At 46.8% G+C, this 25,336-nt stretch overlaps 1 protein-coding gene across 2 annotated transcripts; it reads right to left on the bottom strand.

Moving 5' to 3' along the window:
• Positions 1-597: 597 nt before the first annotated feature.
• Positions 598-18,052, bottom strand: htr2cl1 (5-hydroxytryptamine (serotonin) receptor 2C, G protein-coupled-like 1). Of its 2 annotated transcripts, none has more exons than XM_037262693.1 (7): positions 17,592-18,052; positions 5,884-6,009; positions 4,301-4,943; positions 3,999-4,199; positions 3,336-3,611; positions 3,009-3,202; positions 598-2,352 (listed from the first exon to the last, which is right to left on the bottom strand). In XM_037262693.1, the coding sequence occupies exons 3-7, from the start codon at positions 4,689-4,691 to the stop codon at positions 1,780-1,782; spliced, it is 1,635 nt and encodes a 544-aa protein (XP_037118588.1). In that variant the 5' UTR covers positions 4,692-4,943; positions 5,884-6,009; positions 17,592-18,052; the 3' UTR covers positions 598-1,779. The 2 variants fall into 2 exon arrangements, with proteins under 2 accessions (XP_037118588.1, XP_037118590.1); XM_037262695.1 differs by lacking the exon at positions 17,592-18,052 and adding an exon at positions 17,043-17,269.
• Between the last annotated feature and the right edge of the window lie 7,284 nt (positions 18,053-25,336).

Genomic DNA, 25,336 nt, shown 5'->3' with positions numbered 1-25,336 from the left:
GCCACACGGTGTCGCTGTGGCAATAGAAACAAGTTTGCGATTCGCTGTCCGCGGTCCTGATCAAGATGAATATTTCATGGCAGAATGAATTCAAGTTGAATGTTGCATCGTGCAAATCATTACACTTTTGTTTTTCATTTATCTTTAATGATGTTTAATGCTGATATTTTTTATGTATAGAATTGCAGTAATTTGAAGGCCCCAAAATTTTCACATTACAATCTTTTTTTAATTAAAATTGAATGTTGCAATATATCAGGCAATTTGGTGCCGCATTTCCCATTTTAAATTGTAGTTTTTAAATCAATCTTACATTATTTAAAATTGCTTTTATATTAAAAATTGTATTTATACTTTTTACAAGTGGAGACAGGCGAGCAAAAGACATTTGTTGCTCAGAGCGTTGTTTCTACTGTGCGTATAACACCAGAAGACAAAGTTTAAGAGTAAACTGTTGCTTTGAAAACATATTTCTGAATTGCTTTGCATATATTGACGTACAGTATGTTGAAACATGCAACCCTTTTTCATTTTTCTGTGTGGCTTTCTGTGGCCAAAGTTTGGACAGCTGCGGTTTGGATAAAAGACACGCGGCCATCCATTGGAATCCTTTTTTTATATCAATAAATTGCAACACCCCGCTTGAAAGAAATAAAACAAGACATTTGGTCATTTGCTCTGTGGTCGATTATTGTCAAAAAACTGCTGGCGACTTCCTGGTTGTACACAGGCAGAGTTGAGGATATATTTGTTGATGTATTCAACAAAAGTGTTACCATGCTCATACGCAAATGAATCAATATTCCATTATGAGGCTGTGATGATATTGAATTGTTCGGGAGGTTATGGGACAACAATACAGCTTGATCTTTTGCAAAACGTTGTTGCCTAGCAACAAAAAGTCTGCTGCAAGTTCCCATTGAAGGACACACACATGCATTCTCTTCCTACGTACTGTAGTTATCTTCTCCACTCTGATGACAAACATCTCCTCTGTGACTCAATGCAACTTGAGTGAGAATCTCTTTTCACCTACTTAGGATAAATCGTAGGATCCCTCTGATGGGATGGATTTGGATAGATGGAAATTAGGATATTTTCTCGTAAATCAGGGCAGTTTGGATCAAATCAAACGTTGAGCACGAACCCAAGGGCCTTTGACTTCCCCGGCCAGCTCTCACACTGTTCCGTGCATTCGTGAGGGGATAGACGGACTGAACGAACAGGAGGCCAGTGTGGTCACACTTGAAGTGCTCGCACCTCGTTAGCTCATGCAGAAAAAAAGGCATTGGAGGAAAATGAATGAGGCGTTCTAACGTATGACCTCTGTGTTAATCTTTCTCATTTTCACAGTGCAACCGTGACCAGATCACATTTGCGGAAGACCTACTATGTATGTGTGGATGTGTCTGTGTGTATATGTACAATGTACACACATATACACGTATATACACGTATAAATACATATATATATATATATATATAGATATATATACACACATATATACATATACAAATTCACGTACGCGCGTGCGTGAATGCATCCGTGTGTATACGTTTCCTAATGAATCCTTTGTTCTTGTTTATTGAAAACGATATACACACATACCAGTACACGCACACACGCACGCAAACACGCACGCGTTTTAGATGGGGCACATAGCCACCAGGAGGCGCTGTGAGACATTCGTGTTTGGGGTTCTGCTGGCTTCCACTACTACATGGATGAGGCCTCCTCTACTTTTCAGGCTGAGCCAGAAGAGAGCACGTCCAAAAACGTCACACGCTGCTTGTGTGGACCGTGGAGGCGGTGCTGCAGCTAACGAGCGACAGCTCCTGTTCCTCTGTTTCAGCTTCGGTTTCGGAAAAGGCCCCGCCAACGTCGTGGCACAGGGAGAGGCTCGGCACCACGCCTCCCGCCGTTTGTGTCCCGTCGTCCGTGGCGTCCTCCGAGTCAGGTGGCGGCTGACCGCCGTTTCGACAGTTACCCCGTTCGGCGCTCGGCTTCCTGTGGCCGTCCACTAGGAGCGGCGTGACGGCATGCGAGGACGACGGCGGCGCCGCCATAAGTGGGTTCTTGAAGACCTGGCCGGCCCCGACAACGTTGGCATTGGCACCCATGTTGTAGCGACAGCGGATGTAGCTGGAGAAGGCTCTCCTGTAGGTCTTGTTGAAGAGCGTGTACACGAGCGGGTTGACCCCCGACGAGATGTAGCCCACCCACACGAAGACGTTGAGCATCTCGTGAAGCAGTGACTCGCCGCAGGAGGTGCCACACAGCACCAGGGTGACGTTGGTGATGAAAAAGGGACACCACATTACAAGGAAGAGGAAGAAGACAATTCCCAACACCTGGAGGCGGACACAGTGGGAGTAAAGCGGAAGTTGAAGAGATGGGAAAGACGGGCTGATGAAGAGAACGTTAAAAGCATTGCGCACACATATCCACTAGGGGGCAGTACGTCACCTGATTACTTTTTGATTACTTTTTACTACTACTTACTCACGTTACTACACGTTATTTTATTAGATGCCGACAACATTCAAAGTTACTTGGAAGTTTTTATAGAATGAAGACATTTTTTGCAAACATTTTTAGCGATACTTTTAAATGAAACACCAAGGCCTCTCTGCTCCCCTCAAGGCCTGGTGTGGCGGAAAATTCCACGCAGGCTTTAATTACAGCCTTGACGCTCCAGATGCCCAGTCAAGTCGCAGCCTTTCAACGTGCGTTTCATCATATTGCGAACACGTTGCAAATGCAATTCATCTTTCAAGGACGCAGGTTGTACGCCTCCCCTCTTCTTAATATTTATTTTTGCACCAGAAATGGAGCGGAGCTGCTTGAGATCAGACCTCAAAATTGCATTACACAAATGATTTAACTTGAAGGAGCTTGACAAGTGCAAATATAAAAAGGTCACCACTCAGATTCCTGCACTCACATCAAACTGCCACATTTGGCACTCTTTCAAACTAAAAGCTCATGAAAAAACAGCCAATCCCACCTTGGAGGCCCGCCTCTCGTTCTTGATGGCCTGCATCATCCCCCGTCGCCCGTGGCAACCGCCGCCATCGCTCCGTCCGGGCCCGGCGGCCGGCGAGCTGAGCTGCGACGTGGCCTCTGATCCCGGAAGGATGCTAACGCTTTCCGACGTGGAGACGCTGAGGAGGATACCGGGCTCAGACGCCGGCTTGAGCTCTGTTTTAGGAGAGGCGTCCATCTTAAATGTTGTCAAATTTTGGTAGGAAACCATCTGAGGTATACATATTTGCCATCTGAAAGTGTCCACACCCCGCCTATGGTAGACAAAAGTTGTGAAGCGGGAGCTCACCCGGTGCTTCGGGCGAGGCTTGCGCGTGGATCTCCGAGGCGGAGGGCTGCAAAGGCTGCTGGGAGGACGTCTTGGCCTCGCACAGGAAAACAGTGGCCTGTCTCTGCAGCACTTGAATGGTGAGGCCGTACGTCACCACCATGATGACCAGCGGGATGAAGAAGGCCACAAAGGAGCCGATCAGTATGAAGCGCTCCTCGTTGAGCACGCAGCTGCCGTTGACAAAGACCTTGTCTTCGTTGTGGAGGCCGATCACCGGGATGGGCATGGAGACGCCTGCGAACAACCAAAGTGCTGTGTCGTCAAGCTCTTCACTTTCAATTCCTGGAGGAGGAGATTCTTTTGGTTCGTCTTAACAAGCACAAGTCAAACGTAATGAGACAATGACGTGTTTTGGTTGTGGAGTGCCGGCGGCGCGCATCAAAAGTGCACTTTCTAAGGATTGTTGCTGCGTTCGCTCTTGTTTGTGCGGAATTTATGTCTCACCTGAGAGGATGCCATTGAAAGCTTTTTATTCCAGATGCAAACATTAAAAAAGAAAACAGCGGCCGTACGAATTATGGATTGATTTCACTCGACCGAGTTTCATGTCTCTTAGATCGAATGAGAGAAAGTGACTGAAAGCGACTGATTGGCAGACAGGACTAATCAATATATGGATACCTATGGATATTGTCCAGACGGCAGCAATCTTCATCATGGCTTTGGTCCTGGAGTTGAAGCGGCTGTGCTCGATGGGGTTGCGGATAGCTACGTAGCGGTCCAGCGAGATGGCGCACAGGTGCATGATGGAGGCGGTGGAGAACAGGACGTCCAGGTAGATCCAGATGGGACACAATGCGCTGGGCAGGGGCCAAGCGTAATCTACGTTGACGACACAACAAAAAAAGCAACTAAGTCCAATCCCAAACAGAGCTTTTCCCATTGGTCTTCCAGTTGGGGGGGGGGAGCGTCGGCAGACTCACCGTACAGGATGTTGATGAGTGAGATGGGCATGACCAGGATGCCCACCAGCATGTCGGCCACCGCCAGAGACCTCAAGAAGAAATTGGTGGCGTTTTGAAGCTTCTTCTCCAGTGAGACGGCCAGGATGACCAGGATATTGCCGCCGACGGTCAGCGCGATGATGACCAGGATGAGCAACGCCGGCCAGTTCTTCTCCTTCATGGCCGAGCTAGTGACCCCCTCCAACGTCAAGTTGTCCACGCCGGCACTCGTAGCCACCACCGTGCCGAGGCTCTCGTTGAGCTCTGGTGAGCCATTACCCGGCCAGCACGTCCGGCCCGCGACCTCCGGGGAGGCGGCGGCGGTGGTGGTCCCAAAGCCGCCGAGGGGAGCCGTCGCCAGGCTGCCCATCCCCGAGGAGAAAGCCTTAACCCGTCGGAGGTCGGAGAGGCATCAAGAGAGACTTACTCGACCGCTTTGGGGGGAATTCTTGAAACAACGAATGCCGATGATCATTTCAGGTTCAAGTTCAAATCCCATGCCAAAGGTTTCCAGCTAGGAAGCTCCACAGCCCTACGTCTGGATCTCAAGTGTGGGCTCGCGATGTTCATGGCACACTTGGAAGACGCTTACGGGGATGTCCTTTGTCACGTGGGAACCAATCTGGGGAGAAGAGGATTCATAAAATGCCATTAAAGTCCGGAAATATACCGCTTGTCAGGCTTCCCTCAGTCCCTTCTCATTAAATTTTCACCTCCCATTTCTTAAAAACTTGAAATGATAACATTAACTGTGAAGTAAGTCATGTCTACTCCCTTCCACTGTCCTCTCTTTTGTGATTCATCCCGTTTCCTCACCCTTCGACCGGGTTGCGGAAGAGGAAGGTAAGTCAACTTTTGAAATTCTGACATGAGGCTGACTGAGATGAGTTTTATTGTTTGCCGCAGGGTGCTGCAGTCTTCCGGGGGGAGAAATTTGAAAAGAAAATCAAAGTGGTTCATTCGGTCTGGGAAAGATGAGGTCAATGGAACTGCTCAGAGAGTACGTTTGATGGTACGACTGGAGAGGACTGAGCCGAGATAGGTACATTCGATGAATTTGTCCGCATGAGTGGAGCGGGACTTCACGGAGCCACTGGTGGACTTTTGCTATTGGCAAGAGGTCTCCATCCACTTCCGCTGCCACCTTATTGTTTAGCTTTGCTCCCGAAATAAAGACAACGAAAAACAATGACTAATTTTTTGAGGGTAGAAATTCCACGGTAAGGATTATAAGTGTCCTCGACTGACTGGATGCCACAATCGCAAAGATCACAAAGTCCCATTTGGCATATGCGAGTGTTTTCCGGCGCGCTGAGTCGGCGATTTCAAAACGTGTGGGTGAAAAGTTGCGAAGCTTGTGTTTGCACACACAGGATGGCAGAGTGTGAGGCTGCGTGGGCGTTTCCGCGTGAGGTGCGGATCTGCCAGTCAGCCTTAGAGTCCCAAACTGGCATGAAGAAGAAGAAACGCTGCTGAGCTACATCTGGCACGTGTCACCCAAACTCAAATTTAAACACACCACGTTAGGAACATGAAAAAAAGCCGCTTGGACGGCTTCTCACCTCGGGAGGGACGGCCGCTATTTGTGAGCCTTCCCGTTGTCGTCCGGCTCTTCCTGTCACGCTCCCACCTGGTTGTCGCTTTCGTCATCGGTCAGTCCAGCGGCGGGATCACGGGTGTCCCTGCGCCTGCGTGGACAGGACGGGAGGATAGGCTTTTTATTTTTTGACCACGACTGTCGGGAGCTGCTACAAGGGGCACTTTGGCGATAAGTCTAAAAATTGAATTGTATTTCGGGCACAGGGGTCCATAAACAATTTTATACCCTTGTAAACAATTGTTTTACGGACTCTCCTAAAATAGCGTTGACCAACTGTAGATGAGGAAGCGACGGACTGGGCCGGCCCGAAATCATGATGGCGGACTAGTGGGCCGCTGGCGAATGACAAATGACAGACCAACCGAACTTACGCAAGTGCCCATCGCTGCTAAAAAACATGTTAGCTTCATGCAAAACTGAAAATTGCTCATGTGAGTGTTGATGATTGTCTGTCCATATGCGTTCTTTTGCTGGTGACTTTTACAGTCGCAACATGCTGGGCAGCGCTGAGCTCGGAATGCACTTTAACCTAGAATGACTCTCCCGCTGTAAACCAGGGTTCAGCAATGATGTAGGAACATGTCAGGCCAAAGGACTCTGTCATCAGGACTAAGCCAGGTGGCCACCAACTGGAGCTCACAGATGGAATACCATTATGCAGCTATGGCTGGGAGCCAGCGAGCCAGCGCGCGAGCGAGGGAGGAATGTGTAAGCTTCTTTGAAATGTATTCCATCTGGAACTTGGTGGCAACAGGTTAGCCTTTGTATCGAGACTTGACTTCAACATTATATATATATTATATATATATATATATATATATATATATATATATAATATACTATATATTGTATATACGTACTATATATTATATACTATATATTATATATATATTATATATATATTATATATATATAATATACATATATATACATATATACACATATATATCCATATATATATTCGTGAACAAGTACAAGTTGAGGGAAAAAAAATCCTTTCAAACGACTCACACCCTTCGTTCAGTCCGTGACAGCTGTGTGTGTGTGTGTGTGTGTGTGTGTGTGTGTGTGTGTGTGTGTGTGTGTGTGTGTGTGTGCGCGCGCGCGTGTGTGCGTGCGTGTGTGTTTAAAAAGATAACATGCTCTTGAAGTAGTATTTTTGGTTTGGAAAGGCCGGAGGAGGATTGAAAGGCAGACCTTCAAGCTGTCCGCTTTTTGTCTTCCCACTCACACCCGAGCCATCAATGACGCTTCGCGTTCATTTGCACGTTAAAGGCAATTGTTGGGACTCTTTCATAGATGCCACCGTGGTTCGCTGCAGTCCTTGTGCGGTCTCGTGTACGAAATAATCAGACGCGTCAAATCCAGTCGTAATCTTTCAGACTTGGCTCGGAGCAAGGGGGGGAAGAGTAACAGCGATGGGGGGGGGAGCAAAGAAAGAAAGAAAGGGACACATCTGTTATCAGGAAGGCTGTCAAGGTGCTCTTTGCCCTTGAGTGGGCAGCTTTGCACTCACGCTATCCATCTCTCCATCTTCTACTTGGAGGAGAACAGCCACTTTGTGCATTTCAATAGTGCTCCTCCAGCCCAAAACAATTTTGTCCTGCATGCAACGACGAGCAAACCTGGATGAACACCCTCGGAGCGCAGGGCGGATGCAAATGCACTCTAGCCGTCACACCAATTGCACAAACGTAAACGAGATGCCAGCTTTAGCGCCTTTTGCAGCTGTCATCCCGAGCCAAGAAAACGTTAGCGGATGGAGCGGACCAAAACTGCTGAAGGTGACCCAGCCGGCCAACGCGATTGCGTCATCAGTCACATGGGAACTTGATGGCGATAAAGGCGTTTATGCGGCGTCCATTACTGATGATGAGAGTCATCTGGCTCGCTGCCCCGCCGCCAAATGTCACACACATCAACTGCACGCCTCAGCTTTGCTAGCCAATAACAGGCGGCCCATTGGAGATCGTAACACCCATTGAATTAGAACCGTTCCTAATGTGACAATAATGCGCCCAGATTTTTGTCAGACCGAGTACTCGCACTCGCGAATACAAAGCTCCCGAAAATGTGTTTGATTTTTATCCAACAATGTTCTCAAGCACAAAAGGCAAACGTGCGTACGTCGGCGAAAGCTTTGAAAGTCAAACAAGCCGGAGAAGACAATCAATCCGAATGGAACCGACGAAGCCTCGAGGCGATCGAAGCGAGGACGAACGGGATGGGCCAAGGCGAACATAATCCGTTCGTTGTTGTCGTTTATCAAGAGCCCTGTGCTTGCTAACAGCCTTTAGCATGACGTGTATTAGCATCTGAATATATCTGTGAGACAATTTGATGCCTGCGAGTGTCATGTTTGTTTTCTATACCAGTTATATATTTTTTAATTCTCTTGTCACACCACTCTGTTTGACAGTAAACGAGTGACTGAAAGCGCACAAGAGGATGTTTGACCTTCATGGTGCAGTGGGTGGGAGGGGGAGGGGGGTAGTACATCGAAGGATGGCGGCGCAGATAGGCGAAAGAGGAGAACCCGAGGCATGAGAAGGGCTGGAAAGCTCCTCCAGACTCACCCGGAGGCCAAAGGAGGCTAATTAGCATGAGAGACACGACCTTTCCCTCCTCTTGCCTCATCTGCATGTGTGCGTGTTATGAATCAATACGAGAGTCATCGCGTGCAGCCGTGACGTCACAGAGCGACAAGTAGCAAAAGCTGCAGTGATCGGGCTGGAGCACATCCATGTTACAAAGCACGTTCAAGACGCCAGACGTTTTTTTTTCTCTGATCCCGGTAGTAGCGCAGGTCACACAAATATGTCACCAGTGGCATTATCTTCACATTAAGTCGAAAGCAACGGATGTCCAATCACCTAATAACAATTAAGAGTAACTTCAATGTCATCGTTTTGTTTTAGTATTAAATCGGCCGACAAATTCGATTCAGCATTTTGCCTTCAATTCAATTCTGAGCAATAAAGTATATATATAAATAAATATAATATATATACATAAATAAATATATATATGTAAGTGCAACAAAACGTAAAGTTTAGACCCATTCGGTGCAAAGAGAAGGATAAAAATATAAACTACAATCGATTTTTATAAAACAATCCAAATTTAAATGTAAATAAATGGGCACTTTGCAAAGCACAGATGACGCAGAAATGTATACAAGCGCACACGAAGATTATTATAACAGAAAGAAGCTAGTTTACAAAAAGGACAGTCAGTGTTGACCGTTGAGGAAAAATAACGTTTCCAACCACGTTAGTGACTTGATTTGAAAACAACCAGGAAGTTTAATCCTGCTAGTAAACGACGACAAAAAGACACAATGAGCAAAGAAAAGAAAATGTCTTTGTGGACATTTTTGATTCAAGGTATGTGCTTTTGAGCCCAAAGAACAACTGTTGCCATGGTAAAGCAGCGGTAGACATCAAGCATCATTCTTGGCTTCATTTTTCTTACGGCAATGACAAGTGTAAAGGGAAGCTGTGCAAAGTGGCGTCTCGTCTATGTGCAGGACGCCAATCGGCCTGGCACGCGCCTTCCGTGTCTGATTGCTATTCCTCACTCTGCTTGCTGATTGTTATTCGGCGCTCTTCACTCTTTGCTTGCTGCAGCCATTCCCAAGCCCTCCACCCGCCCGCGCCTCATTGTCTTTATCTCCCACCGACTCCATTATTTCCGCATTAAAATTCAGGATGACCCGTGTAATTGCCTCCTCGAGAGGCAGGAAAAACAGAAAACGAAAAGAAGCCACCGCGCCGCATTTGTGTGCGATTGGGCACGTCTGCGCGGCCGCAGTCACTGATAGTGTCTGTCACATGCAATCGAGCAACGGCGGCACACACTCGGAGGCAGACGACTGCGAAGGAGGACCCCACTGGTGAGCCGATAAAAGCCAAGGTGCAGAATGGGAGGGAAAAGTGAGAATGAAGAGTGAGTGAGTGAGTGAGTAGAGGTTGTCCGCAGTGCTGCTGCAGTACAAGTCAACAAGCAATAAGAAGCACAAAGCTGCTTGAAAAGATTCCAACACATTTGCGGGGCCTTCTGCCGCATGAGACGACAAAGACTCTGGAAGCCCTGGAAAAGGAATTTTTCAATGCCTTTCTTGCTCAACTGACGCGCAGCAATGAGCTTTTGTCTGCTTGATTTCAGCTTCTGACTGGGCTGGGTGGAGCGCCACCTGGTGCTTTGGCATGATCTTGACAACTCGTCAATAAGGGGTGTATTTTGGGGCATGACACGCCAGATTCTCATTCTCCTTGAGCAGAAGGAAAGAATCTTGAGGAAAAAAGGAAAATAAATTCTCATCAATTGATGTGAGTTGTGATGCCACCAATGACCACTAGATGGAAGACATAGAGCAAAATGATCAAACATGAGTTCTTCGTTTCAAGGCCTGCCCTGGCAGAAAACTCACTGAAAATGATCTGCTGAGTGAACGGTCTCCAACGATGTTCTGATCAGCAGATCACAGGCAGCCTTTATCAGTACACGTCTGACTCCTGACAACCGGCGCCAACTGTTCTAACGCACGCAAAGTACAGACTCGAGACTGCTGAGGAACATAAGCCAAGCTGGAAGGTTTTTTGGTAGGTTTCCCTTTGTGCTTGATAGCACCCTCTGCTGGCTGATGTTCCATCTTGCCGTGAGAGTGATCAACGTTTGCATTATTGACAATGGCAAATGGTTCTTCGCAAAAAAAAAAAAAAAAAAAAGGCCGGGGAAAGATGAAAGGAATACAAACAGACAAACAGCAATTACGGCAAATGTGAGCACAGGCAGGTGTCGAGAGGGAAAATTACACCGTCACAATTATTGGACGGAGAATCATCAAAGTCGGCCTCCTCGGATTAAGGAAGCCAAAGTAAAACAAAACAAAAATAAACTGTGGTTATCATTTTGCCTGCCGCCTCAGATGTGCAAGTAGATTTCTGCATTCCCAAAACACCAAAATGTGTCTTTCTTGTTTGCCACTATTAACTCACGTACGATATCCCGAATACAAGGGGTGGGCGATTGCCGGCACCAGGTATCGCTGTCGATACCGGCGTTATTTCACAAAATCTGTATTTACGATGTTGAGGAACTAGATATTAAACGAAAAGAAAATTGACATTAATTTCATGCAATTTTGAGGTAAATTGGGATATTAATGTCCTTTTCAAAATGAGGGGAAACTTCATTTATCAAAGGTTCGGGTGGTATCAGTGCTTGGTATCGGTAATCATTCAAGGACTGAGTATCGGTATGAAAAAAAGTGCTATCGACGCATCCTTCGTGAGTTGTCTGAACAGCGCTTTAAAAGGGAATATATTTGAATTGAATAAAATATCACAACAAACAAGTGAGCCAGCAGTTCAGCCAACAGACGGACAGATGGCAGCCACCGGGTCGGAGTTTGCGTGTGTCCCGGCCTCCACATTGCAAGCGCTGTGTGGTGCGCACAAACATACACACAGCATGCACAATGAGGAGACCGCCACCCACCGTTTCAGAGACCAAAAGATTGTCCCTAATCAATCGGCCCGGCGGGCCCACATCAGTTCGAGTGACTTGGCGTCTTTGAAAATAGGAAGAGAGCATCAGCGCGCTCGCCGCGCCGTCCATACTAACGAGCCGAGCGGCAACACTTAAGCCTTCCTCTCCTCGCTCGGCCAATAGCGAGTCGCACGCTGTGACAGGTCGAGAGATAAATTCCGCCCAATGTCCCGCGCTGAGCGACACTCTCAGACTAATTGGAGGCCACATAAGTGGAACGTCATCACTGTCAAGGACGAGTCAGCCTTACGAGAGGAAAACTTTACACCGTGGCTGCACTGGGCAAGCGTGGCGAGGCTGAAGAATAAACCCAGAAGAATCCCACATGAGAAATCGATCGCTTTCTTCTTGTGGAGTAGAGGAACCAGAGTAACTTGAACACGCCCCCCCTCATGGAAGAGACAGAAAGAGAGCTGTAGCAAAATTGGAATACCGTCACATGGCAAATATCCTCAAAATGCCCCTATGGGATTTTGAGTCAAATGTGTACTTTTTTGTGGGCAGCACCAAGGCAGACTACGACGGATGAAGACAGGTCAGGCGTAAAGAAAAGAAGTCTCAACAGCGGCAGGCCATTTCAGTGGGTGCAACATTGGCACAGGTCTGAATGTAAACAGGACGCTAGCTCTTAATAAAAGAATGTAGTGATTTTTGGGGATTTAAACCACAGATAATCCCACCCACTTTTGCTGCCGGACTATTTATCATCTCAGCCTGCAGCAGTGTTGTAAGGCATTTTGTTTCCTGGATTTGTCACGCTCTGAAATGGTGACTCGTTGTCATCCAAATTCAAGTTTCAACTCTGAAAATGTAAAAAGCCATTTGTGCAGTATTTTGGCTTTATTGACATCAAAGGAGAGCTCTGATAAGGAAAAGCCACTATGACCTCCACTTAATGGAAAATTTGTTGAGAGGGGCTACTCATGCTTTTTATGTTTAAAAGCAGCCCGCTGGAGAAGCTGTGAGGCTAACTTTCAACATAGGGTCAACCTGGGCGCCTTGGCACATCACTTCCTCCATTTCATTCTCAAAACACACACATGCACACACACACACACACACACGTTTTCCTGCCTTCATTTGTCATTGTTGATTCTTCTGGTCAAGTCAATAAACAGGCAGAGGGGGCTTGCTGCATATTGACGCGTCGGACGCATTCAAGGCAAAGCAGCCGGGTTGGTTGGTCAGCTAATTATTCCCAACGCTTATCTCTTTCCATTCATCAAATGCGATGCCGCTGTTGCTGCCGCCGCCGCCGCCGCCGCCGCCTCTCTTTCCCTCCCTCCGCTCCATCCGTGCCCTCCTCCCAAGGTGAGCACTTTGGATTGCACATTCCGTCACGATCAATCAGCCCACGTCTTCGTTTATCGCTGATGTTTATTCACGGTTATGACACATTGAGGAGTTTGCTTTGAGTGTATTAAACGGCACCCTGTGTTTCGAGTGCAGCCTGCAAGAGCCAAGCGAGAGGTTGGAATGCAAAAGAAAAAAAGGGACGAGGACGCGTCAAGGTCACCCGGCGGGCCAGACGGCAGGAACAGTTCGGAACAATCGTGTCGGACCCGGAATCAAGCGAGAATCAGAGCCCTCGTTTATTTACCGCCGCGAGCCTGCCGGTAGGAAAAGAGAGGCGAGCGCACGGCTATTCCACATCAATAAATCTTCATTGAAGTCCCGCACGCCGAGTGTTTGTAGCGAAGCCACAAAAGCCGTGTGGCTTCTAATCACCCGAGGCGGCTCCTGGGCTCGCTACAGGCTACAAATGTTTGCCATCAGGTCAAACCTCGTCTGGGAAGAAAAACCTCCCGACCCGCGTTGAGTTTTCAAGCTTTTCAAGCTTTCAATTTCGTATATATCAACATCCACTTGTGGGCATTTTTGCCGTTGGCATTTATTGCTTTGCTTTCTTTATTTTTGCTCCATCCATTGATTTGTTCCAACTCACACAAAAAAATGAAGCCACAGTAAACCTTTTTCATTCCAAAGTTCCCTTCTTCTGGAACGCTCGTGTGCAAATGCTACGCGTGCCCGAAGGGGAACAAAGGAGGACAATTTGCTGCACGACCGATAAATACAGACGACGGCCATCGCAAACTCCAGAATTGATGGTAATTACAGTCAAACATAGTAAGCCATCAAACTCCATCTGACAGATAGCAGGCGGTAGTAGGAACACGATTTATTTTTTCCCCCTCCCGGCTTCCCTTAAACGCAAGCAGCAATGAATCAAGTCACCAGAAACTTTTGTGCTTGTTGCGGGACAACAAACTGCAGAGCAAAAACTGAGCAAAACGCTCCAAACATCAACCCATCATTTTAGTTTCAATGGAGCCTTTTTCACAGCACTCGATAGGACATCACGAGGAACATAGCTCACTGTCAAAATCAAACTTTTAAGCCATCAAACTTTGATCAAATTTGGGCAGTTAGCTAATGTGACGCTAGAGTGAAAACGGTTTTTCCCACGTTTTTTCCCCATTTGTCACACACACGTAGAGAGAGAGAGAGCGAGAGGGAGAGAGAGAGAGAGAGGGAAAGGGAGAGAGAGAGAGAGGGAGAGAGAGGGAGAGAGAGAACAACTTTCAAAACAACTTTACTTTGCTTGCTTTGTTGTGCTGACCAACATTATTAATGTCACTCATTTTTGGTTTTAATTTTAATAACAGTTTTACTCCCACCCCCCCAAAAACAGCTTAGATGGTATAGAATAAAATTAGATTTTCCTTTTCACCGTATTAAATAGGACATCACCTGGATTGTAGCACACAGGAGGTTGACACAAATCAATAAAAAAAAAATGTCAGCAAAAGTGCTGCATAGACTAACAACATTTCAATACATTTTACTGATGAGGGTGCATTTCATTTTATATATATATTTCTTAACCATGTAAATCAATCAGGTAGTATTGGAAGCATCCAAACCATAAGGGCAGCCAGAGGTAAAATGTCTCACATCTACGAAGCGTGCAAAAAGCAAGACCAGAGCCAAGTACACGTTTGAAAACCAGAAGCCTCGACCGAGCAGCTCACAATTCCTTCTTTGTCAAACTTGAGAGTTAAGGTGGTCAGTAATTTAGTCGCGAGGACTCCCTGAAATTGGCCTAACTGAAAGTCTGCCTCATTCCACTGCAAAAGTGCGGAAAAAGAAAGGAAAGTGACAAACGCAAGAGTGAGCCAGTGAGTGAACGGCGAGTACTCGGCGGCACGCACGCCAACTCAACTGCTCATCCTGGTGTCAATCTGTCAGGCGGCGAGGGCGGAACAGACGAATCCCCGAGGCCTTCAGAAGAGAGGAGAAAGGCGGCAGTCGCTGTGAGCGCCCAGAGAGGGAAGGCGCCCGACTGGTTCAGAAGCGAGAAGAATATCGAGCAGCAGAGCGGGAAATAAGATGGTGGGAGGCAAGCGGGAGGGGGGAGGGGGGGTCCACCAGGCAATCTCTCCAATGTGATGGGAAGAAAGAAATGGCAAGGCAGCTCGGTCACACCAATGAGGAGGAAGCGCCGGATGGATCCACCAAAGCAACGACTCAAGTATTCATATAGACCGATCATGTCCATGTGGGGAAAGGGAAAAAAAAAAAAACCCAGCAGCTGACTTTCTTACACAATTGCCCAATTTCATCGTGGCTCATCTTTCAAACACTCTTCCTTTCCTTTTTACCCGTCACATCATGTCAGTGAAACTGTGCAGCCGGCCGAGAACATGTCGACTAATCTGGCAAATTATCAAAGGGAGCATCGGCGCTGCGTTGGCGGTTGACACGCGTGAAAATGTTCGACCCCGCGGGACCCTGCGCACAGGAGCGCTGGTGGGGGGGGGGGGGGTAGCAATTATGCTAAGCACGTGGGCAAAGGGAGCCGTGGTTGCCAGCGAACTTTTGACGGAACGGAAAACAGTCCCAGACACAAATCCACTTGTCGGATGTTTTCTCTCGATTAGACGTGAATCCCGCCTTCTGCACGTCTAACCAAATATGGTCAATGCAAAGGAAGGCTAACGTGCAAATCTGCTTTTAGCATTTGATGTCAATGATATGTAGACTCTCTGCCCGCTTCAGCAATCATTGTTAGGGCTGATATATTAGTTTGATCCCATGCTTACGTTGGAATGTGACCTGTAATAATTAACCAAACTTGTCCTGTCTTAACAAAGTAGTAGAACAAAGTGCTAAGATCCTTTGAACTGATTGACCAGCTGCAGAGGAAGCAATCTAAGTTGTTCTGTTTACACAACATCGTAAAATACCCCCTGCTATGATTTGACCAGAGGCCAGGGGTTGACCCCCACCCTGTCCACTCTCACCCCCACTCTGCTTTCTCTCAATAAATACTCCCTTGCAAGAATCCAAAGTCAGACTTGGTTCGAACATCGCTGTATTCACAGCGACGAACGACCTCTCCATTTGCAAGTGTTCAAAAGGCATACTGTCTCCCGTGTGGTTCTTGCAAATAAGTTAGAGTGAGCACCACTCTTACAACCATCACTCTTAACCTGGCTCCTATACGTTCGTCCTTTGGCTATTTTTAACTTGAGCTCCTTCTTACATCATCTCATTTTACGCCGTCCCTGACTTTGACTTCTCACCCCGACGTGTGGCACCGCATTTAGATGAGTGACGAGGTAGAGCAAAAAGGAAAGCGCCATTTTTTTCCCCATGCGAGACAGTCATGCACTACTTCATGCTCCCATATGGCAAGTCCAATATTCAACATTGAATAAGAAAAACTGAAGATATGAACTCCAATTGCGCGCTCGAGCGGCCCGTCTGGCCTTTTGTTTCGGAGCGCTTGGAAGGAAGGCTCTCTTTGAATATGGGTGAGGACAGCTAAAGGCTCATTCGTAAGATGAGAGGAGAAGGATGACGGAACACATTTTGGTCTGGGAAAATCCTGAGCAAAGTCCCAGTTGTAAATCCCAGTAGGTCTTCCGAAAGTGAAGAAAGCTCCTTCTAGGGGAAAGTCCTCGAAGGCCGCACGCCGAAACCTTACACGACTCGCGGATTTTGGAATGTCCTTAATGTCAGCCCAGATGCTAATCGAACCTCCGCCGCTTAAGAGGAAGCATTTGATACGAGCGTCCCAGAAGAACAATCCGAGTAACTAAGCAAATTCAAGATTCAACGGCACATAGTGACAACTCGATAGCGGCGGCGTGATGCAAAGCTGGCTGGTGTTTCTGGCTCAGCGTCACGAGTACAACATTTGTTGTGGTCAAGCCATTAAATGGCATCATCTAGTGTTCCACCTTTCAGAAAAAATCTGTGAACTATCAAATGTTTGTGATTGATGGGGTCTGTCACGCCCCCCCCCCCCCCCACACACACACACACACGGACGAAAGAAAAGCATATGTGACAGAGAGAAGGTCACAATCAAGCCCAGTGGTGATGAGCCTGAGAAATACGAAGCGCCAACTGTTGGGGGTCGTAGGGGGGGACACAATCCTCCCCAACGTTTCTTTACGCGGTGTCCAAGCGGCAAGTGAAGAGCGAAACAAAGACAACAAGCGAGGCTCTGGCGTGCATTCAAATGAGACTTGAGGAACAATTTCAATTCCAAGGACGTACCCGAAGGAGCCTTTAAATCTCGCCGCTTCTTATTGGCTTCCTGGAGAACCGCCAGATGACTGACGTCAGAGCCTGAAATATCGACACATCGCGGCCACTATATTAGGAACACCAGCATTGCACATGCGGTTCGCTCCAACACGTGCGGCTGCGTTGCCACTTTATTAGGGACACCTGAGTAGCAGTAAGAGCCTGGGCTCAGTTGAGCATCTCGACGACAGGTGTCACGAAGCAGACGTTTGCGCGCTACAGTCCCGCCCATTCATGCTTAGAGAGCGGCGGGGACGGCCACGCCCTCCAGCTCCCCCTGCTCCCCCAGGACCCGGAAAAGCTGCACGCATTTGTTTGTTGTGTCACCCAAAATCTGCTTCCAAATGCATCCAAGACTGAGAGCGAGACCGAGATGGAAAAAATAGAGTGCGAGAGAGCGAGAAAGAGAGCGAGAGAAGCAGAGAGGGAGAGAAAGAAGCGGGGGGAGAGAGAGAGAGAGAAGCAGAGAGGGAGAGAGATGGGAGAAATGCGAGCTGAATGGGGAGAGTCGCGTCTCACCTGCCAGCTCGTCTTCGTCCTCCTCCGATCGCTCCACGTCGTGGCTTTGAGGAGCAGCAGCTTGTCTGGACGCACTTGAGAGAACTTGCCACTTCCCAACAGAGGGCGAAGGCAGGGAAAGGTGCCCGCCCCGTAGTGCTCTCGGTTCGGTTCTGTCTCCGGACTCAGCTGCCTGTGCGCAAAGCAGTCCTGCAGCGAGGCTGACTTTAAAAAAAAAAAAAAAAAAAAAAAATAGAAAGGAGGGAGGGGGCGGTGACAAAAGACCCTCTCGCGTGTCCAGTCCACTGGGGATGCCGCTCATTTGCTCATGCAAAGGCGTCAAGATACGCCTCGTTGAAAGTTAAAAAAAAAAAAAAGCATGAAAAGAAGGAAAGCAGCTACCTCTCGCCGTCACGTTGCAAGAAAGCCAGCGTGTGCGTGTGCTAAAAGCTCCAGTCGCGCGCGTCCCTGCGGTAAGGGCGCAAGGAGAGAAGAAATCAAAAGCAGGAGGCAGATCTGATCTCACAACCGCGCACGCGGCAGGGCGAGAAGGCTGCACTGCGTGACGAAAACACCTTTTCTCACAGCACTTGTCAAAACGTCCTTTTTTTTACATTTTTTATTACATACAGCAACTCCAAGGACGGGCAAAAAACGCTGATCAGGCAACGCACACTCACTCACGCAGTACAGAAACTGATTTTGCTCAACTTCTGGGCAGACGCCCCTGTTCGACACATTCATTACACCTTACACTATTCAACAACCATTTTTAAATTCGAGAAGCGACCTAAATGATCATTCAGTGTGCTCATCTGCGTCAAGCCCCTCGAAACTCCTGTAATACAGCATTAGTGGGTCATGAGTTGTACTATGTGTTTGCATTACTCCACAAGAAGGAAATTGAATTCTGATCCTACACACACACACTTTAAATCTTAATCAGAGGAGCAGATGGAATAGAATATGCAATGTGCGGAACAAACAGAATTAGTAGAAAGGAATCCCGAGACCAGTGCTCGGGGCTTCTTCGCACCATGATGACGGCGATAATACCTTCTGCCAACACGTTAAAGGGGATTTAACAAGATGTCGACTGTGATGCAACCCGGGGGTCTCTATTGATGGGATGCGTAAGTGTGACTCCTGCCTCGACCCTCAATCGTCTTTGCTTTTCCCGGAAAACATTGATGGTGCTTGCCGATGTTTAATTAAAACCTAAGATTTACTGGCTAGCTCGCATTTAGGCAACTAGCATTGACATTCTCTCGCGTGCACGTAAAAGCAGGATTATTGGAGGAATAAAAATCAGAGCTTCCCTTAATCCCATAATGGTCGCATGAACAATCCCATCGGTAAAACAGAGCACGCTTCATATGGGTACGCTTCACTTTTTTTTTTTTTTTTATCCAATTCATTCAGGAAAAGACAAGAGAAGAACAAAATGTGTAATTTTGGGACATTTCCTCCATGCAGTCTTGTGATTTGACTCCACTCAGACTTCTTGGAACTTGCTGTTTGAGAATTTATGAAAGATTCCACCTGATTTTGATTTGAAGCGCATAACTTGACAAGTCTTGCCCATTTATGTTTCGTTTTTGAAAGGAAAAATCGTGCAGCTCCAATGGCTCAAACTGATGCATCTGAACGACCTGCAGTACTCAAGCATCCTTGGAATGGAGCAATGTAAATCTTGATTTATTATTATGAAGAGGAAATGTCATTCAGATGACGAATTAAGCGGGTGACTAGACATTTTTCTCTAATAACATTTATCTCTTTTTGAACTTCCCGTTAAATCTTCCGAGTAGCAACGGCAGTGTTATGCTCATTTAAAAAAAAAGATCTATGTGATCTATGACAGCATGGTTACGGCACCACACAGGTTCTTAGAGGTAGAAGAGCTCAGAAAGGCAAGGTGGGGCGAGACCACTTAAAGACAAAACAATCTTCCGACAAATTCTAAAAGAGTTAGGTTAAAGAAGGCTAAAATAATGTGCTGCCTCCTATGAGCTCCAGGTAAGAGGCGAGCGGCAGCATTTTGGACCAACTGAAGACGCGGTTTGGACCTACTGAAAACACCTGAGGGAGGACTGGTTGTCTCCTAAATAAAGTACATTACCATGGTTTGAAATAGAGCCGAGGGGCAGCAAATACAATGAAAACAGCAGGGGCCCTAAAACGGAACCCTGTGGAACCTCGGTCAACAGTTGGTTAGAGTGGGAGTGGTTCACACAAAAGGTTCTGGCTGCCAAATAGCACCTGAACCACATTAGAGCGTTTCCACTCAATCCCAACTGCCGCTTCAAACTAGCCAACAGATGAGCTGATGAAGTTCGACGAGAGGCCAAACATCTCCGACAACCGCGACAGTCCAGTTGCCCCAAATCTACGATTGGTTGTGTTTCCTTCGATCCACCTCCCATTCCTCCCCTTCCCCAGTGCAAGGTAAAATATGCCAGACAAGTTGCTGAAAAAACAAAAAATGTCGGTTGTGATTGACGACTCATGCGTCGCGATTCTAAAATTAGATGCGGGGGTGCGGTGGAGGAGGAACGCACGCAGACACACTCCTGTTTACATTTTCGCAGGCATACGTTCCGAATGGGCACATCAATCAGGAATGATCTCAAACGGATCATTAAGTACTATTATTAGAACAAAGAAAGTTGACGACGAGGTGGACTTTCACAAAAAAGTCGCTTCCTAAAAATAGGCTAGACTTGAACTAAATTGTGTCTTTTTTTTTCTCCAAATGGCCCACGGCGCAAACAAGACGAGTCGTAGTGTTGATGGTGTCGAGCACAGTATAATCCTATAAACGGTGGCTTCCATCCAAACGCTCAATAGCCACTCGTGCTAAACGTTGACATTCTCACTCAGTCGAAATTCAAAAAGCTTTGCGAGCAACTCTATTGTGTGCCAAAGACTTTGGAGTTGAAGTGGAGACTGAGCAAAGATTGAAATAAGCCTCCTGGTGATGTTGTGACTCAGCCTCACAGCTCCAGGATCGAAATGAAATCTTTCGACAAATCTGAGTCACTCGTGGTTCTTGGGCAACCCTGTGAGATTGGAAAACGAGAGAGGAGACTCTTTGAGATTTCCTTCAAGGTCAAAGTTGAAGCCACATTGGCTGGATGTAATTGGTTTCCAACTGGATCCCAGATAAAATAGTGATGAAAATAAAGATTAGAAGATAGATTTCATCTCGTTTGTTGCTGGGTCTCGACACTGACCGGATTAAAAAAGATGGTGCAAAATTCATTTAGTTCCACTCCGAGCCAAACAGTAGTCACTCTCATCCCTCTTGTGGCTCATCCACTAGCCGGTGTGAGTAGGCGCTAAACGACCACGTTGATGACACACGCTATTGTCTGTTTGGAACACAGGAAAGGTCGCAATCAAAGCGCCACCGGGGTCAATCCTAAACCAGAAGTGACTGTCCTAGTGAGTAATCTCGTATAAAGAGAAAATGTTGGGGATGCTAAAGAGTGGCTTGTCCAGATGTTTAGCAGCACCTGAGAGCTTGACCAGGATTGCGCAATTCCCCGCAAACTAGATGGAAATGGAATGGTGCGGCATAATCTGAGCAAGAGGCAGCAAGTTGATATAAAATAGAAATGGTCCCGGGATAGACCCTTGTGGAACACCACATGGGATTTATATATATATATATCGAGTAACTTGAAGATGGCTGTTAGGGTTGACAAATTATCTTGATCGTATGATTATGTTGGAATGTAGACTAGAATTATTAACTTTTACCTTTCCTTGACTCTGAAAAGTTTAACCATTCAGTTGTTGAAAGTTTCCAAATGATGTGGAAACATTCTTGCTTAGTTAGTCATCTAAAATGCTCCACTAGTTTCTATTTTCCAGGACCTTGTAAAACAATGAGCTGGGACCCTCCGCACTGATTAACCAGTTGCTGAGGTGACCACCAAACATATCCAATGTCACCCCCACCCTGCTTGTTCTCAATGAATATGCTCTTGCAAGCGACCAAAGGCAGACTTCGTTCAAACATCTCTGTATGCACAGCGACGAACGACCTCTCCATTTGCAAGTGTTCAAAAGGCATACTGTCTCCCGTGTGGTTCTTGCAAATAAGTTAGAGTGAGCACCACTCTAACAATGGCCTTCAAGAAGAGGATGTCAACCAAACTTGGAAGATGGTCTGAGGTTCGCTCTTAAAAGAAAACATCTTTGCTCCTGACACACTCCGTTTGGGGGGGGGGGGGGGCGAGACAGTTCCAAGTTCCCCGAAATGGACTTCAATTGCAATTTCTCTTCCCCGTATATTTCAAGCATTTTGTTCCACCAAATCCAAACCAGAGTGAAGCCTTGCACGGTCTTGCACCACCAGACTGATGCAAGTCCATCAAACACATTCATCTCAACGTCACCAAATCATCACGGCTGCTCCTACATTCAGCCAGTCGTTCTGCCTGAAGCTTCTCCCTGCTGACAGTTTGGACCAAAAAAAAATCCTGTTGATTCAAACGACATGCAACAGAGCGAGAGGCCTCCATTGTCGAGTCGTCACGTTTTGTAATCTTTTGCTCCGCCTGCCTTCAAGCGCCATTGATCGCTGATGCAATCGGTGTCTTAATGCGGTACGAGTGTGCTTGCAGCCCATGGCGGCAGATGCTAATTTGGATCGTGCCATCGACGGCATGTTTTATGTGATGCTGAGGTAAGCGCGGATCAAAGGGAGCTTGTCCTCCAAAGCAATAAGCGCGATACAACTGCAGATAATCTCTCTCTCTCTCTCTCTCTCTCTCTCTCTCTCTCTCTCTCTCTCTCTCCTCGCACGCATCTGACAACACAGAGCATTGGAGTCTTCGAGCACAATAACGATTTTGCCCTCACAGCAACAAACGATTTAACTATATTGGCAGAAGGAGAATGAACTCGCTTGCCAGAGCCAAGTGGCACACTAAGTCACTACACGCACACTCAGGCACGCACATACGAGACACACCTCCTCTCCCAGTTAACAAGTGATCAGTCCAACGGGGAAGAAAAGCTCTTTTTGATGCAGTAAATCCCGAAAAGGGCCACAAAAGCCAGTTGAGCTCGTCACGGTATGGCACACAAACCATTTGATCCCCGGAATGCAAATACATGCCAGGGGATCCAGCTTTTTTCAAATTCACATGCACTTTTGTTTAAGAGCCTTTGCTCTGCTCAGGCCAAAGCAATTCATATTGGTGCCAAAAAAAATACCGTATGTTGAAGTGAGTTGAGGAACTCCGTTTAGACAAAAGTAGCACTTAGCCACCTATTGATCCATTTAAGTCAATGAAAAATGCTCAAGTAGTTTTGCAGCATGAAGGAGACAAAGGTCAGGGATTTCGAATCTGTTCAAAGCCACAATCACCCACGATTGCACTCTTGCGAGCCAATGCACAGAATAAATACACGTGCTCTTGACGCCGAGCATCTTTTCAGGTCAGGCAGCCGCAAAGACACATCAAACATGTATGCTTTAATTGAGGTGAGTGTGCGTCTGAGCCCGAGTCGAGGCGCCGGCAGATGGAGAGCGCAAATGAGGCTCCGAGACGGATGCGTCTTGCTCTGACACTGACAGTGCAAGATGGCGCAAGCGGAAGGGGGGGGTCGGTGGGGGGGACGGTCTTCCCAAAAAGGGAACCAGAAAGAAGCGGACCCTTCTGTGGATGAGTGGGAACGCAAAAAAAAAAAAAAGGCAGCAGCGTAAAAAGCAAGAAAAATCTTCACAGATGGATGCATGGGAAACATTTTCAAGTTGAATGTGAAGAATGCAAATGCAAATTTGTCAGCGCACCTTTTCAAGTCAACCAATCAGCTCGCGAGGTGCTGAATCCACTCGTGCAAGCGTCACACGTTGCATCCACTTAAAATGACCCAAAGTCAGCAATCGTTTGCTTCGATAAAGATTCAATCGGTCACCTCAGAGTGATTGAAGACAAGCACATGGCAGAATAATATAAATGATATAAAGTTTACAAATGTGCAATCTTAACTCCGAGTTGCATGACGTCAATTTTTCTGATGTGATCAAATCAGACACACACACACACCTCTTCACTGACGTCTGGTAAATAATGCATCATAATGACGTTCGGAGGCCAGGTTGAGGTTCAATGGCACCCCAAGGTGATACTGCAAGACTGACGCTTGCGGTTTCTTTGAATTCTACAAGCACTTGGTCTTTCTGTCAGCAAATGAGCAATGACTTAAATGTGAGCTGAACCTGGGGAAAGCAACCAAATTGGAGGCTTGACTCCAAAATCCAACTTTGCTGATAAAAAGTGGGATTAAAAAAAAAAGGAAAAAAATCATCTGTGTGTGCTGAGACCTGGTGGCCATCTCCCTCGTGTGAACGGCGCCGAGGTCCCTGTCCTTGAAGAAAAAACGCTTTCCATTGCACACTTCTGCAGACGCACAAAAGCCAATTACAACATAAAACATTGAGACAGCTTGTAGGGCCGGCAAAGTTTTTCTGTGGCTTTTTATCTTTGTGACCTTGAAGAAGTTAAACGAACAGAGAGCAGCTGATCACACGTCTGAACCTCCCAGATGGATGATTAGTACGGCAGTATGAAGACAGCGAGACAAAAGAGTTGTGTTCCGACCAGACGAGGACTTTGAAACGTCTTTCGTTTCGAGTGGAATAAGGTGCCCCCGATTCATAATTTCCTTCGTGACCACGAGATAGAGCCAATTCTAATTGAAGCTGCATCCCTAGACCGAAGCCGCCTTGACATTGAAACAATAGTGTGGCCACGCTATACTGACCCAAAAAGGCCACATACAAAATACATTTTTAGGATCTGTCAATATGATGCAGTCCAGGATCAGAAGGAAAGAAAAGTTACAAGCTTGTGGAAATGGGGGAAAAAAATACAAACATAAGCTGATGACGCATGCCGGCCATCTTTTAAAAGACATTTTGTGTCATGTCAGGAGGGCGGATGATAATGCTGCTCGAGTGTGTGCAGTGTAAGTGTGTGTGTGTGAGTGTGTGTATTTGTGTGTGCGTACGACACACTTGTAGGCGGCAGCGTATGTGCTCCACTTTGAATTTATATAAGACACAAGAGCTTTCTAGACTGTTCCAGTCCTGTTTGCATAATGACGCACAATGAAGGGTGGCAACTGGTGTGTGCGTGCGTGTGTGTGTGTGTGTGTGTGTGTGTGTGTGTAATATTACAAAAGAGATTAGGGGGGCAGGGATGCGACACCTGATTAATGCCCAAAAATGGATTGGAAAGTGGATTTGTACCAGTGTATTTCAGCTCACGCGTATTTGTATTGTTTGGGAACATGACGACGCTGTTTGGTGACCGTCATTCGGTCAACTGAGAGATGGAAGCTGAAGGCCTGAAGGTTGACCCTTATCTATCCCAAAGGGCACTTGGAACAACTTTCCTTTCGACTAATTCTCGTCTTGCACAATAATCCAATTTTCAGATTTGAAAGCTAAAAGGCCCATCGCTTGCTTGCCTCATCATTTTGTTGTTATTTGGTGGAAGGAAGGCAGCCTCAATCCAGACAACCTGTGAATGTGCTGAATCAATATTGAATTTGCAGGGCGAGCGTAGCCAAGCCTTAGTTTGTCGATATTTGGTACTAGCCCGAGGGGGGCGCAGCAGTTATCAATATATATCTGATGATGCATTGTGCTCCTCAAGGAAAAAGAGGCTCCAGGGTAATGTGTGATTTTGGCCACGAGATACATTTCAAAATATCCTCACTAGAAGAAGCGCAAGAACATCATA

Source organism: Syngnathus acus, chromosome 10 (assembly GCF_901709675.1).
Source record: "Syngnathus acus chromosome 10, fSynAcu1.2, whole genome shotgun sequence".
NCBI classification, from domain to species: Eukaryota; Metazoa; Chordata; class Actinopteri; order Syngnathiformes; family Syngnathidae; genus Syngnathus; species Syngnathus acus.
The sequence above is the reverse complement of the archived record's forward strand: the minus strand, read 5'-3'. Positions and strand labels throughout refer to the sequence as shown.